The 19,307-nt window shown below is 43.2% G+C and overlaps 1 protein-coding gene across 1 annotated transcript in view; it reads right to left on the minus strand.

Moving 5' to 3' along the window:
• Positions 1-676: 676 nt before the first annotated feature.
• Positions 677-19,307, minus strand: part of LOC133655989 (arf-GAP with coiled-coil, ANK repeat and PH domain-containing protein 3-like) — a 151,453-nt gene continuing 132,822 nt past the window's right edge. The window contains exons 16-24 of the mRNA XM_062056701.1: positions 17,394-17,463; positions 17,238-17,332; positions 16,947-17,167; positions 15,370-15,462; positions 11,321-11,413; positions 9,417-9,640; positions 7,513-7,622; positions 7,345-7,455; positions 677-1,664 (exon numbers count right to left, since the gene is read on the minus strand). Coding sequence (XP_061912685.1) covers positions 1,517-1,664; positions 7,345-7,455; positions 7,513-7,622; positions 9,417-9,640; positions 11,321-11,413; positions 15,370-15,462; positions 16,947-17,167; positions 17,238-17,332; positions 17,394-17,463 — 1,165 coding nt within the window. The 3' untranslated portion in view covers positions 677-1,516. The remainder of the gene's footprint in view (positions 1,665-7,344; positions 7,456-7,512; positions 7,623-9,416; positions 9,641-11,320; positions 11,414-15,369; positions 15,463-16,946; positions 17,168-17,237; positions 17,333-17,393; positions 17,464-19,307) is intronic.

A 19,307-nucleotide genomic window follows, 5' to 3' on the forward strand; every position in this document is an offset into this window, starting at 1 on the left:
TCAACATTTTAGGTTGCCGACCTCTGTGCTAGACCAAAACATCTCAAAATGTGAAAATTGCAGAAAAAGGGGAGCCTAAAACACGTCAAAATGTGAAAAAAGAGTGAGGTGTTTTAGTCAAGCAGGAAAAATGAAAAAAATCGGAGAAGGTAAGACGTCTTACGTAAAAATAGGCCCAAGACTTAGCAGCTATTTGTTTCTCGTTTGCTGCTCCTTTTAAAGCCCCAAAGTGCTTCTGGGACTACCGAGGGTCCAAAACCCGGGGACACCGGTCCGTCCTGCCCCCCTGTGGCTACTTTTAAAGAAAACTGCTTTATTTAATACAATTCTACCCAAACATCTAATAAAGTCAAATACAAATAAGGCAACAAGAGAAGTATCCAACAATTATCTTTTGTAAAGTTAATGTGTACAGCAGATAGAGATCATCTACATCTACTATATGATGTGTATCATCTACATCTACTATATGATTTGTATCATCTACATCAACAATATGATTTGTATCATCTACATCAACTATATGATTTGTATCATCTACATCAACTATATGATTTGTATCATCTACATCAACTATATGATTTGTATCATCTACATCAGCAATATGATTTGTATCATCTACATCAACTATATGATTTGTATCATCTACATCAACTATATGATTTGTATCATCTACATCAGCAATATGATTTGTATCATCTACATCAACTATATGATTTGTATCATCTACATCAACAATATGATTTGTATCATCTACATCAACTATATGATTTGTATCATCTACATCAACAATATGATTTGTATCATCTACATCAAGTATATAATTTGTATCCTCTACATCAGCAATATGATTTGTATTATCTACATCAACTATATGATTTGTATCATCTACATCAACAACATGATTTGTCTGACTGACTGCACAGGATGGAGTAAAAAAATAATTTAAATCAATTTAAAATGTTTTGAAAGGATTAAGATCATTACAAATAACAATCTGAATGTGGATTAGTTTTGACCCCACAAAATGGTCTGTAATTATTTAGCACTTTACTACACCTGCAATGACACCCAGGAGTTTGAAGTGCTTCACAGGCAAACTAGAGCCACTTGTCAGCAGGCTTTTGCTGCCATTATTTACTATTTACTTGTCAGCAGACTTTTGCTGGCATTATTTACTATTTACTTGTCAGCAGACTTTTGCTGGCATTATTTACTATTTACTTGTCAGCAGTCTTTTGCTGGCATTATTTACTTGTCAGCAGACTTTTGCTGGCATTATTTACTATTCAGAAAGAGAAAAAGAGATGTCTCACGTAAGGATGGTGCATGATGGGCAAAAAGTGCAGTTCCCCTTCATATTTCCACAGATGCTATGATCTGCTGTGATGCATGGAGGGTTAATGTAGCGACAGGTACCCGCAGCCTCCCGAGAAGGACTACACCGTGTGAGGATGTTAGCAGGAGGCCAACATTGAGTGGGAGGAGTTAGAAAAAAGGTCCATCTAGGAGGTGACTAGAACTCCTCTATGGTGAGGCAGATGAACTCCTGGATGCACTTCCTGTACTGCTGCTCTGTAGGGCTGCTGGTGGGGTATTGACCTGCTTGACCCAGGGGGGTCTCCGCCTCCCGCATCTCCTCGTTCATCCTGGCCAGACGCAGCCTGGGAGAGTGAGAGTTAATACATGCCCGTTATTCATTTGACTTAATACATCCCTCTTATTCATATAGACTTAATACATCCCCCTTATTCATATAGACTTAATACATCCCCGTTATTTATATAGACTTAATACATCCCCGTTATTCAAATAGAGTTAATACATCCCTGTTATTCATATAGACTTAATACATCCCCGTTATTCATATAGAGTTAATACATCCCTGTTATTCATATAGACTTAATACATCCCCGTTATTCATATAGAGTTAATACATCCCCGTTATTCATATAGAGTTAATACATCCCTGTTTCCCTGTTATTCATATAGAGTTAATACATCCCCGTTATTCATATAGACCTAATACATCCTGATATTCATATAGAGCAGTGGTTCTTAACCTTGTTGGAGGTACCGAACCCCACCAGTTTCATATGCGCCTTCACCGAACCCTTCTTTAGTGAAAAATAAAATGTTTTTTTCAAATTCAAGACAAAGTTATGTTTTTTTTACTGGTGCACAAAATGAATCATGCATGAACATCACCTTGTTCAAAGAACAACACAAACACAGTACATGAACTCACAACAAATTACACACCTGCAAATCAGATGGAAAATTAGAGGGAAAATTGTTTGGGGGGTATCCATGATACGCCGATAGGGAGAAGTTCTTATTTACACGATGAGTTGGGTGTGTCTTGATCTCAGTGGCGGAGGCTCCGCCGAAACCCTGAGGCCGACTCACCGAACCCCTAGGGTTCGATCGAACCCAGGTTAAGAACCACTGATATAGAGTTATTACATCCCCGTTATTCATATAGACTTAATACATCCCCGTTATTCATATAGAGCAGTGGTTCTTAACCTTGTTGGAGGTACCGAACCCCAGCAGTTTCATATGCGCATTCACCGAACCCTTCTTTAGTGAAAAATAAAACATTTTTTTTCAAATTCAAGACAAAGTTATATGTTTTTGGTAACACTTTAGTATGGGGAACATATTCTAAGTAACAAAGACTTAATTTAGAATTATTTGGTTAGGGTTAGAGGGTTAGGGCCAGGGTTAGAGGGTTAGGGCCAGGGTTAGAGGGTTAGGGTTATAATAAGGCCATGCCGAATAAGGCATTAATAAGTACTTAATAATGACTATTTAAGAGCCAATATGTTACTAATTTGCATGTTAATAAGCAACTAATTGATGGTGAATATGTTCCCCATACTAAAGTGTTACCATGTTTTTTTTCTGGTGCACAAAATGATGAACCGTGCATGAACATCACCTTGTTCAAAGAACAAAACCAACACAGTGCATAAACTCACAACAAATTACACACCTGCAAATCAGTCTGACTTCTGCTGTTGCCGTATCCGTAATACGCCGATAGGGAGAAGTTTTTATTTACACAATGAGTCGGGTGTGTCTTGACCTCCGCCGAACCTCTGAGCCCGACTTACCGAACCCCTAGGGTTCGATCGAACCCAGGTTAAGAACCACTGATATAGAGTTAATACATCCCTCTTGTTCATATAGAGTTAATACATCCCCGTTATTCATATAGACTTAATACATTTCCGTTATTCATACAGAGTTAATACATCCCCGTTATTCATATAGACTTAATACATACCCGTTATTCATATAGACTTAATACATACCCGTTATTCATATAGACTTAATACATCCCCCTTATTCATATAGACTTAATACAGCCCCATTATTCATATAGAGTTAATACATCCCCCTTATTCATATAGACTTATTACATCCCCCTTACTCATATAGACTTAATACATCCCCCTTATTCATATAGACTTAATACAGCCCCATTATTCATATAGAGTTAATACATCCCCCTTATTCATATAGACTTATTACATCCCCCTTATTCATATAGACTTAATACATCCCCGTTATTCATATAGACTTAATACATCCCCCTTATTCATATAGACTTAATACAGCCCCATTATTCATATAGACTTAATACATCCCTCTTATTCATATAGAGTAGATCTACCAACGCCTCTATTTTCAGCCTGTAATAATAAACCTTGCGGAGGCCATTTTGATATTTTCAAAACCAATACAATGTATATGTCACGACTGGGTCTATGGCGTGGTTTGTTCTCCCAGAAGGCAATGAAAAATTGGCGCGTGCAAGACGTGAATTTAAATACATTTTTAATTCTAACTCAAAAAAAGTACAAACAAAAGGCGCTCACAGCGGAGGTAAAAAACTTGACTAGACAAAACAAAAGGCGCGCACAATGGCGGAGAACTATGAACATTAAACAAACAAAAACTTACGTGACAAGAGATGAAACAAGAACTAACGTGACAAGGAACTGTGGACATGGCATGAATGGGTGATGTCGCCAGGACGAACAACAGAAACAGAAAAGCCTATATAGTGACAACAGGTGCGTGACTTAACTGTGAACAGGTGCGTGACATGACAATGTGAAAACGTGAGACAGGTGTGTGTGAGTACAAACGTGGAACAGGTGAAACTAATGGTTGCTATGGTGACAAACAAAACCAGGAAGTGAAACAAGGAACTAAGGAAGTGTCCAAAAAACAAAACAGCACATGGCCAAACAAAAACATGAACACAGACATGACAGAACCCCCCCCTTACGGACAGATCCCAGATGTCCAAAAACAAAAAACAGGATCAAGAGTCATGGGAGGGGGGGAGGGGGACATGGCGGTGGGTCGCCAGACCAGGTGTCCCCGAATCCACCGGGGCAGAGTCAGGTGGCGGCGGCGGGTAGACCGCCGCTGAACCTGACGAGGTGGGCGACCTGGGAATGGCCACATTCGTGGCAGACGAGGAGGTCGGCGCACCTGGCGTGGCGGACGCCCATGGAAAGGCCACATCCTTGGCCGACGAGGAGGTGGGCGCGTTGTCGTGGCAGGCGGCGAAGCTTGGCGTGGTGCGTCAGGCGGCGAAGCTTGGCGTGGTGCGTCAGGCGGCGAAGCTTGGCGTGGCGGGTCTTGACGAGGGTCTTGGTCTTGGCATGGGTCTTGGTCTTGGTCTTGGACTTGGTCTTGGCGTGGTTGGTCTTGGTCTTGGACTTGGCGTGGTTGGTCTTGGTCTTGGACTCGGCGTGGTTGGTCTTGGTCTTGGCGTAGTTGGTCTTGGACTTGGTCTTGGTGTGGCTGTGCTTGGACTTGGTCTTGGTTTGGGTCACTTGGCGGGTCTTGGTCTTGGTCACTTGGCGGGTCTTGGTCTTGGTCACTTGGCGGGTCTTGGTCTTGGTCACTTGGCGGGTCTTGGTCTTGGTCACTTGGCGGGTCTTGGTCTTGGCTTTGGTCTTGGCGTGGGACAGCCACGGGCGGCACTTGGCGGCGTGGGGCAGCCCCGGGCGGCGCTTGGCGGCGTGGGGCAGCCACGGGCGGCGCTTGGCGGCGTGGAGCAGCCACTGGCGGCGCTTGGCGTGGAGCAGCCACTGGCGGCGCTTGGCGTGGAGCAGGTACTGGCGGCGCTTGGCGTGGAGCAGGTACTGGCGGCGCTTGGCGTGGAGCAGGTACTGGTGGCGCTTGGCGTGGAGCAGGTACTGGTGGCGCTTGGCGTGGAGCAGGTACTGGTGGCGCTTGGCGTGGAGCAGGTACTGGTGGCGCTTGGCGTGGAGCAGGTACTGGTGGCGCTTGGCGTGGAGCTGGGCGTGGAGCAGGTGGATCTTGGCATGGTCGAAAAACTGGTGGTGGGGGTCGTGCTGGAGGCTGTGGCTTGGCGTGACGAAAGACTGGTGGTGGGGGTCGTGCTGGTGGCTGTGGCTTGGCGTGACGAAAGACTGGTGGTGGGGGTCGTGCTGGTGGCTGTGGCTTGGCAGGTCGAAAGGCAGGTGGTGGTGGTCGTGCTGGAGGCTGTGGCTTGGCGTGACGATGCTGACCCACCCCAACTGAACAATTCCCATCCCTAGCCCCCCCCTCAAGGAGCGGATCCCAGACGCGCTCCCCGCGGTCTGGAACCGTCTTTTGGGGTGGGCGGAGGGGGTTCAGGAGGAGGGCAGAATCCTCCCCTCTAAATTGTCCAAAAGGTCTTTCGTTCCCCCCCACCTGGGCTTTTGTGGGTGAAAAAAAAAATTCTGACTTAGGCGTGGCATGAGTCCTGGGGGGCGGGGCATGAAAATTGGGTGACTGTGATTGACAGGATCTGATTTCTAAAAACATGTCTTGGTAATATTTAATCATGGATTTAGAGTCTTGGGTTGGATGTGGCTGACAAGAAAAAGAGTTCAGGGGAAAAAAATCCATGACGTCACCCACTGGCAGCGGCGTGACGTCGTCCTGGGGAAGCCGGGCTGGCTGCAGCTCGTTTCCGCCCGGAGGGGGAGGAGCTTGCGGGAACGATGCGTCCTTTCCACTGCTTGTGGAAGCCCTCCCTGACGTCCTTCGTCGGGAGCGGCGCTTCCGGGACTGCGGTGACGCAGCGCCATTTTCGGACCAAATGGAGTCTCTGTACTCCACGGAGGAGTAGCGCAGCGTTTCCTTCTCCATGGCGTGGAGGACCTCCCACGCTGCCTCGTCCAAAACGCCCAATTTTCTTGCGGGAGAACTTTTATGCTGGCGACATACTGTCACGACTGGGTCTATGGCGTGGTTTGTTCTCCCAGAAGGCAATGAAAAATTGGCGCGTGCAAGACGTGAATTTAAATACATTTTTAATTCTAACTCAAAAAAAGTACAAACAAAAGGCGCTCACAGCGGAGGTAAAAAACTTGACTAGACAAAACAAAAGGCGCGCACAATGGCGGAGAACTATGAACATTAAACAAACAAAAACTTACGTGACAAGAGATGAAACAAGAACTAACGTGACAAGGAACTGTGGACATGGCATGAATGGGTGATGTCGCCAGGACGAACAACAGAAACAGAAAAGCCTATATAGTGACAACAGGTGCGTGACTTAACTGTGAACAGGTGCGTGACATGACAATGTGAAAACGTGAGACAGGTGTGTGTGAGTACAAACGTGGAACAGGTGAAACTAATGGTTGCTATGGTGACAAACAAAACCAGGAAGTGAAACAAGGAACTAAGGAAGTGTCCAAAAAACAAAACAGCACATGGCCAAACAAAAACATGAACACAGACATGACAGTATAGAATTATTTTTGAACCTTTCGGGCTCCACTCAAGTTTGGTCCCGGGGACCCAGAATGGTCTCAGTCATAAAAATAGTTCCCCACACTTAAATCTCTACATCAGGGGTGTCCAAACTACGGACCTTCATTTTTATATATATATACACACATTATCATTATATCTATCTATCTATCTATCTATCTATCTATCTATCTATCTATCTATCTATCTATCTATCTATCTATATATATATATATATATATATATATATATATATATATATATATATTGGCCAAATGTTTTAAGGCCAAAGCGGCCCCCCAGTCAAACAGTTTGGACACCCCCTTTAGATCAACTTCAGGCCTGTTGATGTCAAGTAAAAATATGTTTTATGCCTTTTTAGTCAAAACCCTGTTTTTTTATGACAAACACATAAATGATGCAATATTTACCCCCAGAACATGCAACATTGCAAATGGAGTATTTGAATTAAATAAGTCAATAATTCATTTAATTCCTTATCCTTGGAGCCATGACACTTGACCGAAAACAACGTGACAGCAAAGTAAACATGAGGTCACTCACAGGGTGACGATGTCAGCGTTGGCAGCCTGCACGGCGATGCTGAGGGGATCATGACCTTTCTCGTCCACCTCCGTCTGTGACGCCCCTCTCTTCAGGAACAGACACACCTGGCTGCACACAAACACACCTTCTAGTCTGCGCCACCTGTAGCCAGCATGCTGGACGTACCCGGTGTGTCCCAGGTAGGTGGCGTGATGCAGCGGGCCCCGCCCCCTCATGTCCCTCTGGTTGACGTCGGCTGCGTTCTGAAGCAGGAACTCACAAGCTATCAAGGAGCCCTGGAGAAGAAGACAACTTGTTCACCTGGGACCTGCAGTGTAGATCAGGTCCAAACAAAATTACTCCATTTTTCACACCACATTATTATCAATCAGCGCGTCTAGTTTCATACATAAGGCGCATTAAAGGAGTCATATGATATTATTTTCTACATGTAAAAGACTTCCTTGTGGTCTACATAACATGTAATGGTGCTTCTTTGCTCAAAATGTAACATAGATGATGTTTTACAGATCATCTTCAAGTCACTTTCTGACCGTCTCTTCAGGATGCACCATTTCGTGGGCGGTCTTATTTACGTGCCTCCACTTCGACAGCGTCTTCTCACCGCCATCTTTGCTGTAGTTTTTAGCGCTTCCATAGCGAGTCTACTGACAGATATAAGTTAGAACTGTGCACTGCTTTATATTAGCGGAGGATGAACGCCCCACAACAAGAGGATAGAGAAAAAGGAGTTTATTGACTACAATGGCGGATGTGCGCACATTTTCAGGACTTATGCAGATGCCAAATACACATCAGCAGGTATCAATAGGTAAGAAAAGTTGTTTTTGCATAATATTGCAAAACAAAACGCCAGATAATGTCTCCTAATAGGTGCCATTTTGGGGTCCTTATACACACACACCATAATAATACTGTATGTTGAAGCACAGTACGTCTGACTATGGTAGCCGTAATGCTCCGACAATCCATCAAGCGGTGCGACTTCATAGCTTACCAAAGTCGTACCAAAACATTTTGACAGATGTTTGAGCGCAGTGTGTAATTTTCTATATTCTCAATGAAACATCAAAGTTTTGGTGTTGCTTGCTAGCGTCATTTGGTCTTATTTATGTGCCTCCACTTCGACGCTTCTTCTCACCGCCACCTTTGCTGTAGTTTTTAGTGCTTCCATAGCGAGTCTACTGACAGATGTAACTTAGAACTGTGCACTACTTTATATTAGCGAAGGATGAACGCCCCACAAGAGAAAATAAAAAAATACGTTTATTGACTACAGTGGCGGATATGCGCACATTTTCAGGACTTATGCAGATCCCAAATACATATCAGCAGGTAGCATTGGGGAAGAAAAGTTGGTTTTGCATAATATTGCAAAACAAAACGCCAGATAATGTCTCCTAATAGGCGCCATTTTAGGGTCCTTATACACACACCATAATAATATTGTATGTTGAAGCACAGTACGTCTGACTATGGTAGCCGTAATGCTCCGACAATCCATCAAGCGGTGCGACTTCATAACTTACCAAAGTCGTACCAAAACATTTTGACAGATGTTTGAGCGCCATGTGTAATGTTGTATATTCTCAATGAAACATCAAAGTTTTGGTGTTGCTTGCTAGCGTCATTTATTGAACAGTCTACACTTAGGTTGTGAGTTCAAACCCCGGCCGAGTCATACCAAAAACTATAAAAATGGGCGCCATTACCTCCCTGCTTGGCACTCAGCATCAAGGGTTGGAATTGGGGGTTAAATCACCAAAAATGATTCCTGGGCACGGCCACCGCTGCTGCCCACTGCTCCCCTCACCTCCCAGGGGGTGAACAAGGGGATGGGTCAAATGCAGAGAATAATTTTGCCACACCTAGTGTGTGTGACTATCATTGCTACTTTAACTTTATCTCTTATGTGTGACTGCCATCTACTGGTCACATTTTATACACCATGTACCCAATAAAATTGCTTCAAGGTCGGTAAGCACAACTAGAATGAATACGAGCATAAGGCGCACTGTCACTTTTTGAGGAAATATAAAGATTGTAAGTGCAAGAAAAAAGTCCCTCACCCCCAGTACTGCCTGTATGAGGGGTGTTCGTCCATCCTCTTCCTCACTTGCACAGTGTACGTCAGCGCCGTGCGCCAGCGCCTCTGCCATGAGGGCTAAGTTGTGCAGGCGCGAGGAACGTTGGAGGAGCGCGCCAGGGTGGAGCTCCCTCGGGTCCTCGGGGTCTGAAGGGACTTCTTGTTCAATCTCCACCTCGCCACTAGAGGACTCCTCGGACTCCTCTTCTGGTGGACAAGTCACAGGAGATCACAAGTTTTATTTGCTGAATAAAGGAGAACTCCTATTCAAGACAATGTCGCTCTCAAACTGCTCTTCAGGGGTGAGAGCAGCTCTAACGTTAAAACAAGTAACACTGGCGCCTAATATGACATGAAGAGAATATGATGAATACTTTTACATATTTATGGAAAGTCAAATAAATAAATAAACAATTAACTTGTATTAATTTATGTTGGACCTTGACTTGAAGTAATATGCCGTTTATTTTATGGAGGAATGTAGTTCATCATAGAACTGGCACCCAATATTATTGAAAATAATTGATTTTGAATCCAGAATCAATCCTGAATCGACTTGTTTCCACCAAGATTCATGTGGTGCCCAAAGATCGACAGCCCAAGTAAATACTCTACATCAGACCTGGGCAAATTAAGGCCCGGGGGCCACATGCGGCCCGTTAAGCTTTTCAATCTGGCCCGCCGGACATTCCCAACATTTTTTTTAGATCTTTAAGATAGAAACTGTAGCTGCCATTATGATGTGCAGTGATGTTTTACCGTAAGTCTTCAACTATACAAAGTATTTACATGGTTGGAATCTGCGCTTTTGCATGATATACTAGTTACTATGATAATCTAATGAGTTACTATGATAATCTAATTAGTTACTATGGTAATCTAATGAGTTACTATGGTAATGTAAGTCACAGCAGCTCAGACGAGGCACCAAGCAGTGTGGGTGGGGGGCGTTTCCAGAGAGTGTTTCCAGAGCCTGAAATGTGGGTGTCAGGGACAGACGTGGAAGGAGATTTTTACAACAAAGTTCTAAAGCTTAGTGTGTATATATATATATATATATATATATATATATATATATATATATATATATATATATATATATATATATATATATATATATATATATATATATATATATATATATATATATATATATATATATCAGATTGTAGGCGGGGTTTTTTCCACCCTTCACGTTCACATTTCGCTGTGTTTGTTGCATTTTTGTTGTGTTTCGCTTGATTGTAAAATATGTGGATGGAGAGGGGGTGTGACGTTCATATGTTGTAAATATTCAGTGTTTTATCCTTCATAGTTAATATTGTAACATTCTTTATTTTCATGTACATTCTGGGTGTCTCATTCAGTAAAAAAAATTAAAATTCCATTCCGTTTTTTAGGGCGGTCTGCCATAACGTTTTTAGCGTTCAATGAGACATTATTGTGAGGTTTTGTATTAGTGTTCCTAAAAATCAGATATACCTGCCCCCAGACACATTTTTTTTCTCTAAATTTGTCCCCCCGAGTCAAAATAATTGCCCATGTCTGCTTTACATGACCTTTCGATGACTTCCCGCGTTGTTAGTAGTACTTTCTATTGTAGTATTCTTGTCTGAAAGTGTCTCTTCCCGAATGCAGCTGAGATAGGCTCCAGCACCCCCCGCAACCCCAAAAGGGACAAGCGGTAGAAAATGGATGGATGGATGTTAGAATTGTGCAGAATAAATTCATTTCAATGGAAGACCTTGATTTGAGTGTTTGGAGGTCACAGAACCAATCACGCTCCTAAGTCCAGGTACTCTTGGTGAGTTCAGGGGCTTTTAAAGTGTGGGACACGCAAGATGCCTGCTTTAACGTAGCTGAAGTTGGTTTCCAACATCAACTCACCTTCTTCTGTGACGCTGTCCACCACAGAGCCCAAGAGCAGGATGTCAGTGCTGCCATCAGTGCTTCCTCCCAGGCCGCTGTCACTGCTCAGACCTGCAGGACCAGGTCACGCCAGGACACGGACACGTCACCACACCATCTTTTAGGGCTCACATCTTACATTACTTATTCCAATACATTCTTTTTTCTCCTCAAAATTCTACAAAAATTACCCCATAATGACAATCTGACAAGGTTTTCTTTTTATTCTGCTAGGTGTCTAATGGCGATGCTAAAGTTAAATAGCAGACACTATCAAGAAATGATCTTGGATTGTTCTACAAACATGACGCTACTACCAAGAATGTATCGGGTGGATGCAGGTCCGGAGCAAAGGAAGTCCGGCGGGAGATTTTTTTCGAAGGAAGTAGTGTGAAACTATCACACTGGCGACGATTTATTGCTACCACGCACATTTCTGATAGCTAACATTAGCATTTTGGTTTGAGCATGGAAAGTCACTTACTAGTTTAGCAGGAACAGAACCAAGTTAGCATCGCTCCCAGCCAGTGAAAGTCAGGACAATGTTGATCCTTGACTGTCCTTTCATCCGGCTAGCCTCCCTTTTTCTTTTTTGTCTCCTCATAAAAAACTTGTCATTTCTTTGGTTGTTTTGGAGCTTCGAACATGATAGCAGTAATTGCACGTGGGCGTTCTTCTTCTTTTAGTTTTCTGGCAGCACGCAGGCGTTCGCATCGACTTCCGTCTTTTTAACGATTGGGGAAAGGGAGAGTGATGTATGTCGTTAAAGCAAGTCAGCACATTTGTAGTTGTTTGTTGCTAAGTGCCAGGGAGAGCGATACAGGCCATGACACAGGTGTCCTACAACTAGTTGAAAGTCCATGTTTCATCCCAAATGTTATGAAAATATTTGATGAAGGTTGAAAAGTTACTTAGTGCTGTTATAAAACTAAAACAATCACATGTACATAAGTATTGACAGCCTTTCCGTGATACTTTGGCAGCAATCACAGTCTCCATTATTTTTCTTCTATCTTATTCTGCCGCCATTAATGCGAGACGAACCGGGCAACGAACCGGGCAACGAACCCTCACATATCTTATACGGTCAGGAGGGTCTCGCTCGCGCCAACAGCGCTAATTATAGTTGGGAACATTTCGTGTTACCGTGGCGACGCTATTCTGGAAACAAATCCAAGATGGGCCAATTGAATTGGTACATACCCTTACAATGGAGGATTGTTTTGAGACAAACGGAAAAAAGGCAAGATGACCTCCACATACATTTTGGTATTTCTGCTTATCACATCACATGATAGCATGCTAATGTTAGCATGCTAACATTTTCTACTAGCTTTTCAGCTAATTTTGCAAATTTTTACCTAAACATAATGATTTATGACACTTGGCGACATCTTGGAAGTATGCTAACGTCTCTTATATTAGCATGCTAACGCTACCATGCTAACATTTTTTGCTTGCTTTTTAGCTAATTTTGTATCATTAAACTTAAAAATTATGATTTGCCGCCATCTTGGAAGTTTGCCAACGTCTCATATTAGCACGCTAATGTTAGCATGCTAACACTTTAGGCTAGCTTTTGAACTAATTTACACTTAACCCTTGTGTGGTGTTCGGGTCTGTGGGACCCGTTTTCGATTTTTATTAAAAGAAAAATGATACAATTAATTAATTTGTCAAACTGAGACTCACTGGCTTTGGCTCATTTTATGTGAAGAACATATATCAGAATACATATTTAATGAACACACACCATACACCCCCCCTACACATTTCTATTACATATAAGATGTTTGGGTCCACTAGACCTGGGGCTAATAGAAGTGTGGAAATTGATGTTCTGTGTACCACACACATGCAGCCACCCACCCACCCACACACACACACACACACACACCACCTAGACAGGGGTAGGACAGAGTGTAGGTACACAGAACATCAGAGGGTCAAATGTGTGAGAAAATGAGAGCAGACAGTGTTGAAAAACAATGTTGCAACCTTGTGTGGGAACCGCAGGTGCAGAAACACAAAAGAAGAATCCCTGTGGGATGCAGAAACTGGCAGAGAATTTTCCATGCAACGTTCATATTGTTGTTACTCAGCCAGTGTTTGTGGGTCTTAGACTTAGACTTACTTTTTATTGTCATTCAAATTTGAACTTTACAGTACAGATAAGAACAACATTTTGTTGCATTAGCTCATGGTAGTGCAGGATAAAAAAGCAATAAGGTGCAGATATAAATAAATAGATTACTGTACAGATAAATATATTGCACTTTTGCATATGCACCCACATTTATGGATGTATGTTATATTGTCTTTATATTCCAGCGAGTTAATCCATTTTTTGGGGGGGAATTGAGGGGATTATCATGATGCGTTCAAGAGTCTTATGGCCCGAGGGAAGAAGCTGTTACAGAACCTGGAAGTTCTGCTTCGGAGGCTGCGGAAACTCTTTCTAGAGTCCAGCAGTGAAAACAGTCCTTGGTGGGGGTGGGAGGAGTCTCTGCAGATTTCCTGAGCCCTGGTCAGGCAGCGGCTTTTTGCCATCTCCTGGATAGGAGGAAGAGGAGTCCTGATGATCTTTTCCGCCGTCCTCACCACTCTCTGGAGAGACTTCCAGTCTGAGGCACTGCAGGCTCCAGTCCAGACAGAGATGCTGTTGGTCAGCAGGCTCTCTATAGTGCCTTTGTAGAATGTGGTGAGAATGGGGGAGGGAGCTGTGCTCTTTTCATCCGTCGCAAAAAGTGCATGCGCTGCTGAGCTCTTTTTACAAGAGCTCTGGTGTTTAGGGACCAGGTCATATTGTCAGTTATCTGCACCCCCAGGAACTTGGTGCGTCTTACCATCTCCACCGCTGTGCTGTTGATGAAGAGTGGAGCGTGGCTGGACTGGTGCTTCCTGAAGTCGACGATGATCTCCTTGGTCTTGTCGATGTTCAGGACCAGGTTATTGGTTCTGCACCAGTCAACCAGATGGTTCACCTCCTCCCTGTAGTCCATGTCGTTGTTGTCACGGATGAGGCCAACTACTGTCGTGTCGTCCGCATACTTCACAATGTGGTTAGTAGTGGACCTGGCGCAGCAGTCATGGGTCATCCACGTGAACAGCAGCGGACTCAGGACGCAGCCCTCGGGGGAGCCGGTGCTCAGGGAGATGGCACTGGAGGTGTTGTTGCCCACTCTCACAGACTGGGGTCTGTCTGTGAGGAAGTCAAGCAGCCAGTTGCATAGGGGGGTACTGAATCCAAGGGGGGCCAGTTTGCTCACCAAGTGCTGCGGGATGATGCTGTTGAATGCCGAGCTGAAGTCCAGGAACAACATCCGCACGTGTGTGTCCTTTCCTTCCAGATGTTCTAAGCTCAGGTGGAGTGCAGAGGAGATGGCGTCCTCTGTGGAGCGGTTAGGGCGATAAGCAAACTGGTATGGGTCAAATGTGGGGGGGAGTCCGGAGACAATATATTCCTTTACCAGCCGGGCGGTATAGCTCGGTTGGTAGAGTGGCCGTACCAGCAACTTGAGGGTTCCAGGTTCGATTCCCGCTTCCGCCATCCTAGTCACTGCCGTTGTGTCCTTGGGCAAGACACTTTACCCACTTGCTCCCAGTGCCACCCACACTGGTTTAAATGTAACTTAGATATTGGGTTTCACTATGTAAAGCACTTTGAGTCACTAGAGAAAAGCGCTATATAAATATAATTCACTTCACTTCACTTCTTGAAGCACTTCATTACAAATGTTTTTTGGGATAAGGTAAACACTTGTTCAGTATTTTAACATAAAAGTGTTTGATTGTGAGGCATTAAAAGCCACAAAATGCAACGGGTCCATCACACCCACAAACACTGGCTGAGTAACAACAATATGAACACCACACAAGGGTTAAATCTATGGATTTGGATACTTGACGCCATCTTGTAAGCTAAGGTTTTAGGATAGTTCTTTAGCTCATTTTCTACGGTTACACCTAAAACTCATAGATGTGGATACTTAGTAATAGGTGGAAATGGTGAAGAGTGGCAGACTTACTGCGTGGACCGGAGCCGGTGTCAAAGTAGGAGAAGAGGGAGTCCAGCTCATCCGGACAGAACAAGGAATCCCGGCGAAACTTGGCTGCAGCCGCTGGCAAGAGAGGAGATGCCAGGAATCATTAAAGAAGATGTTGGCACTAATGTCAGGAATCATTAAAGAAGATGTTTGCACTAATGTCAGGAATCATTAAAGAAGATGTTGGCACTAATGTCAAGAATCATTAAAGAAGATGTTGGCACTAATGTCAGGAATCATTAAAGAAGATGTTGGCACTAATGTCAGGAATCATTAAAGAAGATGTTGGCACTAATGTCAGGAATCATTAATGAAGATGTTGGCACTAATGTCAGGAATCATTAAAGAAGATGTTGGCACTACTGTCAGGAATCATTAACGAAGATGTTGGCACTAATGTCAGGAATCATTAAAGAAGATGTTGGCACTACTGTCAGGAATCATTAAAGAAGATGTTGGCACTAATGTCAAGAATCATTAAAGAAGATGTTGGCACTAATGTCAAGAATCATTAAAGAAGATGTTGGCACTAATGTCAGGAATCATTAAAGAAGATGTTGGCACTAATATCAGGAATCATTAAAGAAGATGTTGGCACTAAGGTCAGGAATCATTAAAGAAGATGTTGGCACTAAGGTCAGGAATCATTAAAGAAGATGTTGGCACTAAGGTCAGGAATCATTAAAGAAGATGTTGGCACTAATGTCAGGAATCATTAAAGAAGATGTTGGCACTAATGTCAGGAATCATTAAAGAAGATGTTGGCACTAATGTCAGGAATCATTAAAGAAGATGTTGGCAGTAAGGTCAGGAATCATTAAAGAAGATGTTGGCACTAATGTCAGGAATCATTAAAGAAGATGTTGGCACTAATGTCAGGAATCATTAAAGAAGATGTTGGCACTAATGTCAGGAATCATTAAAGAAGATGTTGGCACTAATGTCAGGAATCATTAAAGAAGATGTTGGCACTAATGTCAGGAATCATTAAAGAAGATGTTGGCACTAATGTCAGGAATCATTAAAGAAGATGTTGGCACTAATGTCAGGAATCATTAAAGAAGATGTTGGCACTAATGTCAGGAATCATTAAAGAAGATGTTGGCACTAATGTCAGGAATCATTAAAGAAGATGTTGGCACTAATGTCAGGAATCATTAAAGAAGATGTTGGCACTAATGTCAGGAATCATTAAAGAAGATGTTGGCACTAATGTCAGGAATCATTAAAGAAGATGTTGGCACTAATGTCAGGAATCATTAAAGAAGATGTTTGCACTAATGTCAGGAATCATTAAAGAAGATGTTTGCACTAATGTCAGGAATCATTAAAGAAGATGTTGGCACTAATGTCAGGAATCATTAAAGAAGATGTTGGCACTAATGTCGGGAATCATTAAAGAAGATGTTGGCACTAATGTCAGGAATCATTAAAGAAGATGTTGGCACTAATGTCAGGAATCATTAAAGAAGATGTTGGCACTAATGTCGGGAATCATTAAAGAAGATGTTTGCACTAATGCCAGGAATAATGCCGCCATTAAAAAAAGCTCCACTAACCCGCAGAGAGATTAGCGGGTGAGGCACAGCCGGGCTCGTAGCGATGGTATTTCCTGCGGACTTTGTTTGGAGCCCGAAGCGAGCTGTTGTGTCGCTGGCACTTCTTCACAGTCCAAGGTCTGGACTTTCTTTGGCCCTCCACCAAGGCCTCGCTCCCGCTCATCTTCTTCAGGAAACGTTTCTCCACATATTTGGACTTAATCCAGGCTTCCTTCTCCTGCCTGGAGAGCCAAGCAGACACGTTCAACCTTTAGATGCCGGCCCAGTGAAACAGCCCAGTGAGACACTGACCTGGGACTGGACGCTCCAGGTTTTTTCACCCCCAGATCCTGGCATGCTCCCTCGTAAATGTGATTGATGACAGTGTTGCCCAATTCACACATCAGCTGAGCGAGGGGAAATACAATGTCAGTAAAAGTGGGATCCGGCTGAGGAGGAAGGACGTACCTTCAGGAGTTCTGGTTCCCAAGAGTCCAGAGTCAGTGAGCGCACTTTGGAGCAATGGACCCCAAGACTCCTGGAACAGGAAACAAAACATCTGAGAGCTGAGACTTTAGTAGTCAGCAACATTTGGGATGACTTTGACGGTACGAGTCTGTCCCGCCTCCACCCACAGAGACAAAGAGTGGATGACTGACAAGAGAGTTCACTACATTCCTCTACAGAACAAACATGCCCAATTTTTTTTTTCGACATAAAAAACACAATATATACATTATATATCAATAGATATCAATACAGTCTGCAGGGATACAGTCCGTAAGCACACATGATTGTATTTCTTTATGAAATAAATAAATAATGGGACAAATTTTCAAGTGTTGACCGGTCCGCAGCTACATAAAGGTTGGGGACCACTGGTGTAAATGGTAAATAAAAAGACAATACAATGATTTGCAAATCCTGAGAAACTTATATTCAATTGAATAGACTGCAAAGACAAGATAGTTCATGTTCACACTGAGAAACTTCATTTTGTTTTTGCAAATAATCATGAACTTTGAATTTAATGGCAGCAACACATTGCAAAAAAGGTATTTTTACCACTGTGTTACATGGCCTTTCCTTTTAACAACACTCAGTAAAGGTTTGGGAACTGAGGAGACACATTTTTGAAGTGGAATTCTTTCCCATTCTTGCTTGATGTACAGCTTAAGTTGTTCAACAGTCTCCCTTCTGATTTTTTAGCCTTCATATTGCACCACACATTTTCAATGGGAGACAGGTCTGGACTACAGGCAGGCCAGTCTAGTACCCGCACTCTTTTACTATGAAGCCACACTGTTGTAACACGTGGCTTGGCATTGTCTTGCTGAAATAAGCAGGGGCGTCCATGATAACGTTGCTTGGATGGCAACATATGTTGCTCCAAAAGCTGTATGTACCTTTCAGCATTAATGGTGCCTTCACAGATGTGTAAGTTAGCCATGCCTTGGGCACTAATAGACCCCCATACCATCACAGATGCTGACTTTTACACTTTGACCCTAGAACAGTCCGGATGGTTGTTTTCCTCTTTGTTCCGGAGGACACAACGTCCACAGTTTCAAAAAACAATTTGAAATGTGGACTCATCAGATCACAGAACATTTTCCACTTTGCATCAGTCCATCTTAGATGAGCTCAGGCCCAGCGAAGTGTTTCTGGGTGTTGTTGATAAATGGCTTTGGCTTTGCATAGTAGAGTTTTAACTTGCACTTACAGATGTAGCGACCAACTGTAGTTACCGACAGTGGTTTTCTGAAGTGTTCCTGAGCCCATGTGGTGATATCCTTTACACACTGATGTGGCTTTTTGATGCAGTACCGCCTGAGGGATCCAAGGTCCATAATATCATGGCTTACGTGCAGTGATTTCTCCAGATTCTCTGAACCTTTTTGACATGACATGGACTTTGGCGACGCAAATGATTGCGTGGGTTGCTTTCCGGAATGCAAGCGAACCAGACTGGACAAGGCGTGAAGGTAAAGACATGTTTTAATCTCTATCAAAAGAACAAAACAAATGGCGCGCACAAGGCGAAGAACAAACTTGGCTATGAACAAAAACTTACACTTAACGTAGACTATGGACATGAAACAAAAGAACTGCTAAACGTGACATGAATAAACAAAAACTTACTTGGAAAAAACATTGAAACGAGCCTGGAACAATGGCATGGAAGACTAGAATGAGTGACCAGGGTAATGTCGCCAGGCCGACTGCCTGGCTACTGCAAGCTTAAATAATGTGTCATGATTAGCAACAGGTGCGTGAGTCCGAACGTGAAACAGGTGACACTAATGGTTGTCATGGTAACAAAGCAAGGGAGTGAAAACAGGAACTAAAAAGAGTCCAAAAATGTAGATGGTGAAATCCCTA

The sequence above is a fragment of the Entelurus aequoreus genome, linkage group LG01 (genome assembly GCF_033978785.1).
Source record: "Entelurus aequoreus isolate RoL-2023_Sb linkage group LG01, RoL_Eaeq_v1.1, whole genome shotgun sequence".
Lineage (NCBI taxonomy): Eukaryota > Metazoa > Chordata > Actinopteri > Syngnathiformes > Syngnathidae > Entelurus > Entelurus aequoreus.